Source organism: Octopus bimaculoides, chromosome 21 (assembly GCF_046866305.1).
Source record: "Octopus bimaculoides isolate indiv1 chromosome 21, ASM4686630v1, whole genome shotgun sequence".
Lineage (NCBI taxonomy): Eukaryota > Metazoa > Mollusca > Cephalopoda > Octopoda > Octopodidae > Octopus > Octopus bimaculoides.
In genome coordinates, this window is record NC_142948.1 from 21466851 (window position 1) to 21478978 (window position 12128).

General features: G+C 36.1%; 1 protein-coding gene across 4 annotated transcripts in view; it reads left to right on the plus strand.

Annotated features, from left to right (window-relative positions):
• LOC106870296 (unconventional myosin-VI) overlaps positions 1 to 12128 on the plus strand; it is a 180409-nt gene that overhangs the window by 129188 nt on the left and 39093 nt on the right. For all 4 annotated transcript variants that reach the window (XM_089338913.1, XM_089338914.1, XM_089338915.1 and 1 more), the window contains exons 11-12: positions 7686 to 7830; positions 11189 to 11346. In XM_089338913.1, coding sequence (XP_089195039.1) covers positions 7686 to 7830; positions 11189 to 11346 — 303 coding nt within the window. The remainder of the gene's footprint in view (positions 1 to 7685; positions 7831 to 11188; positions 11347 to 12128) is intronic.

Consider the following 12128-nt stretch of genomic DNA (forward strand, 5'->3'; position numbering starts at 1 on the left):
TCAGCGTTGCTTAAAGCTAGCTCTACAATTTCCTCAAATCATTCTCTCTCTCTCTCTCCACCCACTCCTGCTTCCCATCTTTCCCTATGTGTGTGTGTGCATGCGTATATATAGCTTAGGCATTGCAAGACTAATAACCTGGTATACTACTCAATATACATATGCTTCAAAACAAAGCATTAGTTGAGTACAGAGCTGTAATAGGAAAATAAAATGACAAAGGAATAAACTATCATTTTATGAACTTCATTATCTTACAGCTGTTTCTGCTATAAGATGCAGTGGACTCATAATTGTGTGCCTAAATAACATCTTGTAGCACTTCGTATTTGATGCTCTGATGAAGCTATAGTATTACTTTGGTACTTAGTTATGAGTACACTGCATCTTATAGCAGAAACAGCTGTAAGCTTTATACTAGGTGTTCATAGGTAAAAGTATGATAGACAGGATCAGGTGTCTTGCTGTAGAAGACAGATATGGCTACTCCAGTTGGAAAAGCAAGAGAAAAGTGGTATACATATACATTTATGTTCATCATGATCAGTATTTTATGTCTGCTTTCCAATCTGGCATGGGTTAGATGGGTTTCCATGGTGCATGTAAGTTCTTATTGTTCAGAACTATTGTTCTTATAGATAGCTTAGAGGACCATGTCTTAGTCATACATTCCATTTTTGGTATGATTTCTGTACCTAGATGCCCTCCCTTGCACCAACCACTTTAGAGAGTATAGGAAGTGGGAAAGGAAGTGCTTTTTTATCCATGGCATTAGCCTTAGAGAGGTTGTCATACATTTGGCAAGATTAACGAGTTCTCTCATTGTTTCCATTCTCTCAAGATTAATATGACTGAGAGTGTGAACAAAACATGTTTGACACTCAAAGCAGTGATGTAAAATGAGCGAACTTTAGATCAGTTCAAATATGTTTGATCTGTAAAAAGGCCTTTTTCACTGCAGCTTGCCATGAAGAAAAGTTCTTGCTTTAAGCAGAAAGTGTTAAAAACAACCAAAGTCAGTTTAAAATGCCTTTTATAGATGTTTTTGTAACATCTTAGCTCTCTTCAGAACCCTGTTCAGAAAAAATTATAAGGATTGCTTTGCTTCCTTATAAGAAATCAGAAGTACATTGGCCACCAGGTCAGAACAAATATATGGTTGGCACTTAGAGTATTTGACCTGTAAAGAGGTATATATATATGTGTGTGTGTGTGTATTTCCCTATTTCAGCTCTTCGCTCTCTCACACTTACATCATTGCTCTCTCTCTCTCTCTCTCTCTCTCTTACAATTGCTCTAGTTCTATCTATGCTTTCTTCCTTTCCCTCCCTCTCCCCCTCTCTCACTGTATTACTCTTGTCAGTTTCTCTCCCTTTCCCACCTTTTATATGTATCTTTTGTCCCTTTCCTTTTCCCTCTCCTCTGTAAATGTTGATCAATGAATTCATTACGGCTCCACCTTCCAATGTTTTAAACCTTTATTCATAACTTTGTAACAATCCTTATCTGTCTGTTTGTCTTCATTTTCAGTGTAAGCCTTTTTCACCTGTTGCTGTACTATTTATATTTCTGCTCCTATTTTATGGGTCCATTAACATAACAACATCTCAAAAGCAAACCTTTGCCATCCATTTTAAAAATGAGAAAGCAAAAGACCTGTAAATTTAAAGAAAAGTAACATTTGATGGAATTTAATAGCTTTTATGTTTTTAATGTCTGCTTTAAAATACAGTCAGTAAATGTTGCTTATTATAATCAGTTAATGTTATCAGATAATGTTGTAGGGAATTAGTAATAATCGTACACACCTCCCATGTGACAAATGGAATAACCTTGTCGCTAGAAGTAAAGAGAAGTACGTGAAGTACCAGAGTACGTAGTAGGCAGTCGGAGATAGTCATGTCTACACCAAAGTGAACATTATTACAATCCAACATATTAAGGATTTAAACAACTCACGAGGAATTAATAAACTTGATGAGGATAAACCAATTCATGTGGAGTTAATAGAAACTCAAAGAGTTCATAAACTTACAAAGTTTTGTTGTGCGAATTTTACAAAATAAAATCGTAAAATTATGGAAAATTTGTTGTCTGGTTTGCTCGAGTTGCAAACAACAGCAGCAGCAGCTACGACTGCAAGAACAACAGCTGAAGCAGCAACAACAACAACAAATAATATTACAGCAACAAATGCTGCAATTACTGAAGTTGTCAGGAAAGTCAGAAAAAGTGTTCTTGACAGACTATGTCACAAACTCCATAACAGTTCAATTACAAATCTGACGAAGGAGTTACCTTAAAAACATACTACAGAAGGCATGAGCAAATCTTCGAGAAGGAATGTAAAGATTGAGACGACGAGATGAAAGCACACTTAATCTTGAGAAAACCAGTGGCAACAGAACATGAATGATACAGTAATTATGTACTCCCAAGAAAACCTTTGGACATAAACTTTAATGACACAATAGATATATTGTGTAAAATTTTCAGTGAAAAAAGCTCATTGTTCAACACACGTTGGAAATGTCTGAACATAGAAAAAAACAACAATGAGGACTACATCACATATGCTGGGAATGCAAGAAGTTTAAGCTAGATGAATTAATACCAGATATGTTCAAATGCCTGATTTTTATACACAGACTTGCTGTCGAAAGAGACCCAGAAGTTAGAACTAGAATTCTCGCAAAACTGAAACAAAACCAGGATGTAACCCTACGGCAGGTGTCAGTAGAATGTGAAACGATAGACAAATCAAGACATGACATGGAGGAAATTGAATGTAAAGATTGTTTCCAAGTAAAGCAAGTGTGAAATAGTCAGAATAGAGATAAAGTATTTTCTAAAAAACACAACAAAAATCAGGAAATAAACCCATGTTTTGCATGTGGAGGTATACACCTGAGGAAAAATTGTCCATTTTAAAATGCATCCAGTATTACCACAATGAAAGTACTTTCATTGTGGTAATACTGGATGTATATAGACATACTGCAGAACAAAGATGGCAAAACGTCAGAACAAAGAAAGAAATTGGTAATATAATGATGAGGAAATTCATGTAGGTGAAAATCAGAAATACTAGTGTTAAAATGCAGTTGGACACTTGTGATATCACCATTATAAATGAAAAAACTTGGAAATATGTCGGTAAGCCAAAATTAATTAAATCTAAAAAGGTAGCACATAGTGTTATGGGGAAAAGATTATATATTTTTGATGAATTCGCATGTAATGTAACATTTCAAGGTCAAACAAAAAAGGCAAAGATACATGTATTAAAAAGTTCATGTAATTTATTTGGCACAGAGTATATGGAACTATTCAAGTTGTGGAATATACCCATAAGTGTTTTAAGTGGAAATATAGTCGGTTTAGTCGAAGGTTCAAATGCAGCTGAGGGACTGAAACAAAAATTGCAGTAAAACGAAATGAAAAATTGCCCACAATAAAAAGTAAACATTGTTCCAAAGTAGATGCTTCATGGTTGAGACTACACATCGATTTTACTGGTCCTTTAAATGGTTCTTACTATTTAATGGTAGATGATAGTTTTTTGAAATGGCTTGAAATTTGCAATTGTGAAAAACCAATCTCCTCAACTGTGATAAATTTTTTAGATGAATTGTTTGCAAGATTTGGCATCCCAGACAAGATAGTGTCTGACAATGGAATGCAGTTTGTGTGTAGTGAATTTTTAAAAAAATTGTGAGACGTTCATGGTAGAACATATAACTACGGCGCCATACTATTCCAGATCTGATGAACAGGCAGAACGCTTTGTCAATATCTTCAAAAGAGCCCTTAGAAAATCAAGTAAAGAAGTCACATTTTTAAGAGTGTACCGTGTGACACCAAATCTGAATATACCAGCAGGAGCTGATGTTTGCAAGGAAAGTAAAATCGGTCTTTGATAAATTGCTATCTGGCAAGAAAAGACAAAGTGCCAGGGAAGACATAGCAAGATTCTTTAAGATTAGTGAAAAAGTGTTTATGAGGACATACAAGAATGGAAAGCAGAGTTGGGAAGATGGCGTAATTACCAAATGCAAAGGTAAAATGATGTACTGGGTAAAAAGTAGAAAAGGCATATACGAAAGAGACACAGGAGCCAATTGAAAAAGAGATTCATGGAAAGCGAACCAAAGAAGTTGGAGTAACTGATGGAATGGTTGTACGATACATTCCAAGTACCAACGCCACTGAATCCAGGCATACAAGTGAGAGGAAAAGAAAACATACAGAGCTCCTGAAAATAGATGCCAAGCACAAAAAATATTAAATTGTATGAAAAAATGAGAAAAAAACTCAAAAAGGGAGATGGGGTGAATAAAAAAAATTATTGCTAAATAAAATGACACTTCCTATGAAAAACTTAAAAGGGGAGATGTAGGGAATTAATAATAATGGTACACCCCTCTCACATGGCGAATAGAATAACCTAGTCATTATAGGTAAAGAGAAGTATGTGAAGTACCAGAGTACGTAGTAGGTGGTCAGAGGTTGTCATGTCTTTACTAGTTTTACTAAGTATGCTGTATACTAAAGTGGGCGTTATAATAATCCAACATATTAAGAATTATAACAGATAATTATTATTATCAACCTTAGTAGTTACCAAACTAGATTTTTAAATATTTCAATCAGTTATTGTTATCAGATGGTTATTGTCATCAAATTAAGTGGGTCCCTACCTCTTTATATAAAGTTATTATCAGCCAGTTATTGTTATCAGATGGTTTTCATGGTCAATCAGGAGCTCCTTAATCCTTCTGGGCTCAATAAAATCAAGTACCAGCCAAATACTGGTGTCAATTGACAAACCCCACCCCATAAAAAATATTTCTGGCTTTGTGCAAAAATTTGAAACAATTATCTATATTTTAGTATACTAAGGTCAAATGCGTTATGCTGTCATGAAATTAGCTTGAGGGAGAGGTGAAGAGCAAGAGAAAAAGAGTGAGGGAGAAAGAGAGAGAAGTGTTAATGATGTAAGGTAGAGGGAAAGTAATAGTTATTACACTAAGACGCTGTCAAGTGGTTAGTTCAAGAGAGAAATGAAAAAGAGAGAGAGAGTGTTAGTGCTGATAGTCAAGAGAAAAGGTATTGTTATCATGTTGTATGGTTAGTTAATTGAAGAAAGAGGTAGAAAGTAGAGAGAGAAATATAATAACATGTTAAGTGGAGGGGTAAGTGGTATAGTTGAAGTGAGACAAATAGAGAGAAAGAAAGAGTGTTGACTGGAAGGAATGCAGTGACATGATTTTAAAAGTAGTATAATAGAATATTGTGACAGACAGCAGAAATAAAACTTTAGTTGTTGTTCATAGATAGATAGAAGGACAGATGACTAGATATGTGGATACATAGTTAAATCAAAGTGAAATAACCTTAGCAAAAAGCTGTGGATGTTACTTCTACTTTTTTGTGTGTAGCAGCCCAAAAGCTGAGGTCATGCTGGGGCACCACAATTATTTAGTATTTTTTTTTTGTAGTTATTTGGTTTTAATGTTTGTCCATATTGTTAAAGTAGACAGATTCATACATCAACATAAAAATCAGTAGACTATGATGTATAGATAAGTAGGTAGATAGATAGATTGCACTTTCAATACTACTTATGTGGATTTTCACAAGAATCAAATATTTCAGAAAAATATATAACTTCATCACACAATTTTCAAAATAACTGTGGAATTTCCACAGGTACTGTTAGTTATTTTTTATATTAACTTTTTATTAATTCTTTTTCTCTTTGACACTGGGATACAAATACATGAAGCTCAATTGACTACCTGTCTTATAAGAGTACACCAGGCACATGCATCACAATCATATGTCCACAATATGGTGATCTCATATTGATATAAACAGCACATGACTTTGCAGGTGGGACCTGGTTGTAATTTTCTTCAGGTTGAGTAGCCCATCCTGCTCAATAGGTCCCTGAATAAGGTTTGTTTAAGGATGATGAACAAAACACCCATGTTTCCAAAGGTGAATTATTTAAACCCAAAGAATTTCTCTCAACACATCGTTATGATGCTCCCCCACTACTTCTGCTCATGATCAGAGATGCACATATCGTCAGCCACCAAGGGACATGCTCAACTGGTTATGGTGAAACAACGGACAAGCAAATCTGTAATATTGAGCAGTATATTTACTGTATCCCATCTTTTATACCAAGACAAAACTATTATTATTATTATTATTATTAAGACAGTGAGCCAATAGAATCCTTAGCACATCAAACAAAATGATTAGTGACATTTCTTCTTGTTTTCTACATTTTGAGTTCAAAGGAAGACCAACCAGTAATGTATCTGTTTACTCTTAATATGTTTGGCAGATTCAAATGTAAATGTCTGATCACTGTTGTTAAAGAGATGTGTTCTTTGCTGACAGAAAAAAGAAACACACTATTCTAAGTATTGCTGCCAACTTTGTACTTCCTATAACTTTATTGGAAGTTATTTTCAGCTTTTCGTGCCGGAACATTGCTTTCTTTTAGACAGTCCCAAGTGCACCAATTGCGATAGATATCACACTCACTTTTGAGCTTCTCTGGATGTGCTTCACTTCCAATGCTAAGTCATCATCTTCTCTTCCTGATTATTATTGGATTTGACTCAGGCTTGCTCTTATTCTTAGTAGAGTTTATGTGGGTAACGGCTTACAACATGTAACCTTAGATATCCACAAGCTTTCAATAATCTCTTAAATGCTCAAAACTCTTTTGATAATCTTTCTTGTTCCTAAGAGACAAACTTTATGTAGAAGCTCTACAGAACAGTCCATGATTATTATTATTATTATTATTATGTTCAAATTCCACCTTTCATCCTTTCAGAGTTGATAAATTAAATACCAGTGAAACACTGGGGGTTAATGTAATCAACTAGTTTTCCCCCCACCCAAATTTCAGGCCTTGTGCTTTAGTAGAAAGGATTATCAACTCCAGTACTTAACTGGTACATTATTTTATGTATCCAGAAGAATGAAAGGCAAATCTCAGCAGGATTTGAACTCAGAACATAAAGAGCTGGAACAAAATTCCAGGAAGTATTTCATGCTCTAGTGATTCTACCAACTCACCACCCTTAATAATGAATATTTTTCTTCTTTTTTTTTTTGTTTCTCAATGATAGAAAGCCACAGATTGAGTGGGTGAGAACATCCCAGTTCATAACTGTTACTTATTTTATTGACCCTGGAAGGGTGAAAAGCAAAAATTAAATTTGGTGAGATTTAATCTGAATAGGAATTTCTAACATTGTTACAAGACCACAAATTTTGATGGGTGGGGACATGGAATTTGTTTGGTTTTTTTATTTTTGTTTTTTTGTTGTTTTTTTACTGAACCAGTACCTAACTGGTAGTTTATTGAACTCTTGAAGGAGGAACAGGTAATTTGATCTTAAATTTCCAATCATGCCAAAGTTGACTTCACATTTCATCCTCCCAGAGAGGTTGATAAAATAAATACCAGTCAGATATTGGGGAGCAATTATATATATATTGTTAATTATCACAATACTATCCCAGTATTCCATTGTAATTATGTGACTTAATTATGCTCATTTAATTTCAGGTCAAACAATAATGTTTATGAAATCTCTTTTGTTATTTAGTTATGGCAACAGTTAATATTTTTACCATTCTGTTATTTCAATTAGGTGGATGTAAGCTCTCTGCTTCTTCAGAAGGCCCTGTAAACATGTCAGCTGCCCTTCTTTCTTTGGACAAAGGAGAGTTGAGAGAAGCGTTGGTCAGTCGAGTAATGGTCCCAACTAAAGGAGGAATGAAAGGAACTGCTATCAAGTAAGGAAATTTGGAGTCCTTTTCTTTTTTAACCCTTTAGCATTCAGATTTCTTTGTCAAATGTAATGCTTATTTATTCAGTTTTGAATTAATCATGCAGTCTTGTAGCTTCAAGATTTCAATGATGTAATTGTATATTTTTAGAATGACATTGTAGGGTAGGTATGAGAGACCAGACCTTGATAGTTTTAACAAAAAGTAAAATATTTGATCAGATATGGTCAGTTTAAATGCCAAAGGGTTAAATGAGTATAGATGTAGGTAAAGTCTTGCAGTTAAGGAGTTCTTTTCACAATCGAGTGATTCTATTGGGTTGGCAACTAAGTTCCTGCCTTTAAAAAATAACAACTAATTAATCAATAATATATTCACCGTTGTTGTTTACAACTTCTTCTCAACGTTCAACAAGATTTTCAATACCTCGTTGGTAGAAATCACCTGATTTCGACTCGAAAAATTGATCCAACCAAGCTCTCAATTCTGCATCAGTATTGAATGAAACTCCACGCATAGCATTTGAAAGAGATCGAAAGAGGTGGAAATCCATTGGTGCCAAATCAGAGGAGTACAGCGGGTGTGGCTGCACTTCCCAGCCATGTGTTTGAATGGCTTCCTTGGTCATATTGGCGATATGAGGGCGGGCGTTGTCGTGCAGCAGTAGAACTCCATGCTGCTGATTAGGTCTTTTCTTTTGAATAGCCATGTTGAGTCATTCCATCTGTTGAACATAGAGCTCCCCGTTGACCGTTTGGTTCCGTTCAAGCAATTCGTAATGGATAATACTTTCCCAGTCCCATCGTATGCACAACATCGTTTTACGTGGATGAAGATCTTGTTTCACGTGCAGTGTTGCTTGTTCACCAGGGCTAAGCCATTCCTTACACTGCTTCATATGATGTACAGGCACCATTTTTCGTCGCCAGTAACAATTCGGTAAAGAAATCGTTGGGCAGTGACAAGCAAGCAAACCAGCGGAGATTGTGGCTTGTTGATTTTTGTTGTTGTTACTTAAAGCATGTGGAACCCATGCTCCATACCTCTGAATCTTTCCCATCGAGTGAAGATGCTTCTCAATAGCAGTGTGGGAGTATTCCATTTTCTCTGCCAGTTCCCTTGTCGTTTTATGAGAATCTTCGTGCAAAAGTTCATTTAATCACTCTTCATCAAACTCAACAGGACGGCCAGAATGAGGTGAGTCTTTGACGTCAAAATTTCCATTTTTGAACTTGGACATATCAATCACAAGCGGTTCTTTCAGCTATGGCACCCTCTCCATGCACAACACAAATGTCGCGAGCAGCTTTTGTGGCCTTAGAACCTTGATTAAAAGCAAAAAGAAGGTGGTGTCGAAAATGCTTGTTTTTCTTAACTTGACATTCCATTTTAATGATTTGAAAATAAACTAAAATTAACTAGGAAAAAAACAAAATAGATTCCAAAATGATTCAAAAATAGAATTCTCGTAAAAAATAGATTTCAAAATTTAAAAACGCAATAAATTCCAAAATTTAAAAAAACGGCAGGAACTTAGTTGCCAACCCAATAGAAGCCCACCTTGTGTGTGTGTGTGTGTGTACTTGTATGTACATATGTGGATGTGTGTGTGTGTGTATATATATATATATATATATATATATATATATTGGGTTGACCAAAAAGTCATTTTGGTTTTGTTGACACCATACTTCAAGCACTCTAATAAGTAGCTAACTTCAGTCTGTCCCTTGCACACTCATTAGATCTTTGACACTATGTTCACATAGTTTGGTGTGAATTTGTGATAAGGCAGGTTGTATTTTGTGTGTTTGGGATCTCTCTGAAAATGGAGAGCTAAAACAAACATTGAATCCTCATAATATTTTATTTTTAAAAAAATCAAGAAAGCAGCAGAAACCTGCAAGCAGATATGCACTGTGTATAGAGAGGCTGCTGTTATGGAACCTGTGTGCCAGAAGTGATCTTCAAGATTTCAATTGGGAAACTTTTTGATCCTCACTCTGGCTGGCCAACTGAGATTAAGAGCAACAAAATGGAGTTAGTTGACACCAACCCATGTTATATGACCAAGATGATCACAGACAGTCTCCACATAGGCACAGGCTTGGCTGTATGGTAAAAAGCTTGCTTCTCAACTACATGCATGACACTTTGGTCAAGTGCCTTCTACTATAGCCTTGGGCCAACCAAAGCTTTGTGAGTGGATTTAGTAGACAGAAACTGAAATAAGACTATTGTGTATATAGGTAGGCAGGCAGGTGTGCACACACACACAAGGTAGGTAATATGGACAGCCAAACACACACACGCGTGAAAGGAGATGGAAACACATGACCATATACAAACGTGCACACTCCACACACACACACACAAGGATACATATGGAGACACACATCCATACATAACAGACGCACGTACATAGTCACACAAACCCATACACATAGACATACTCAAACACGCACACACAAGGAGACAGAGGTACACACACAAATACACTCACCATAAGCACACACACACAAACATATGGATATGCAATGTGCATCCACGAAATTAAAAATATAAAATGACAATGTACCCATTGCACACTGTATATATAGATACCAGTTGTTAAGTATCCCACCCATGAGGGATCAATGTTAGATGTGTCAAAACAATTGTATATGTATGTGTATATATATATATGTGTATGTATACATATGTATGTGTATATACAGGGTGGCCAGAAAGTCGTGCACCATGGGAGATATCAAGTATGCTTTATTAGCAATGAAGTAGATAATCCATTACAAATGTTCAAAGTGTTGGCCATGTAACTCTAAATATTCAATTGACCAGCAATGCCCGAGCCATCTCCCTGGAAAATGCTCATTCAGAAAATCATGAACCTATAATGCATAATGGGGGCAGAGTTCCTATCCTGCTGAAACCAGACAGGATTTCCTCTTCCAAGTGGATGCACATGAGGCATCATCTTGTTGCCTAGCATGTCCAGATACAAATCACCTGTCACAGAGCCCTTAAAATAAAATGGTCCGATTACTTGGTTGTGCCAAATCCCACACCACACTATTACCTTGTCCCCACTTTGTTGATTATCTGCCTCCATCCAATGAGGATTGGTTTGTGAGTAATATCAGCAGTTGTCATCATTTAACGTCCATTTTCTATGCCTGCATGGGTAGGATGGTTCACAGGAGCTCGCCGGATAGAAAAACTACCCCAGGCTACTGTGACTGTTTTGGCAGGGATTTTACAGCTTGATATATATATATATATATATATATATATATATGTGTGTGTCTTTGTGTCAGTAAATTTTCAAGTAAAAACTGAGCTAACTCTTTTTGTCTTATGTTTGCAGAGTTCCTCTAAAGGTAAATGAAGCCAGCAATGCTCGTGATGCTCTTGCTAAAGCTGTCTATTCACGGCTTTTTGATTACATTGTCAACAGAGTAAACCAGGCAATCCCATTTAGTTCTTCATGCAATTACATTGGTGTCCTCGATATTGCTGGATTTGGTAAGTCTCAGCCTTGAAATAAATTTCAGAGGAATTTGTTGTGTAGTTTGATTCCATCACTTCAAGCACTATAATAAGTAGCTAACTTCAATCTGTTCCTTGCACATGCACACTCATCAGACACTTGACACTTCAGTGTAGTTCATACGAACTTGTGACAAAACAGGTTATATTTTGTGTGCTTGGGATCATCCTGAAAAGGGAGAACAAAAGAAATATTATCAACCCCTTATAATTTCTTATTTTAAAATAGGTAAGAAACCAGTGGACATCTGCAGGAAGATATGTCCTGTGTATGGAGAGGACTGTTATGGAATATGAGTACCATCACACCACTTACCCCTTACTCCACCACATCACATCTTAGGTCTCTGTCACTTAGGGTTGACCCATGCCCCCAGGGTGCAAGCCTAGACATGGAAGTGGAGTAGGTTGTTGTAGCAGATATATCAGTTATCCATACATGTGATTCCCTGCCTCACTTTTATCACTCATGTTGTCCAAGATAGAGACAAACCAATCTATCCTAGCACCAGTGTCATCACAGACATTGTCATTAGATCACAGAGAGCCATGACAGTGCAAAATATCTTGCCCAACTTTTACTGGCCAGTCAACTGGAAGGGGAGAAATTTGGTAACATCTTTGTGGTATCAGAATGCCTTGCAGTATTTGTCTCATCTCTGTGTTCTGAGTTCAATTCCTACTGAGATCAACTGTATGTGTAAGAAAATTGATAAACCAGCATTTCTAGACAAAAATATTGGGTCATCCCATAAATA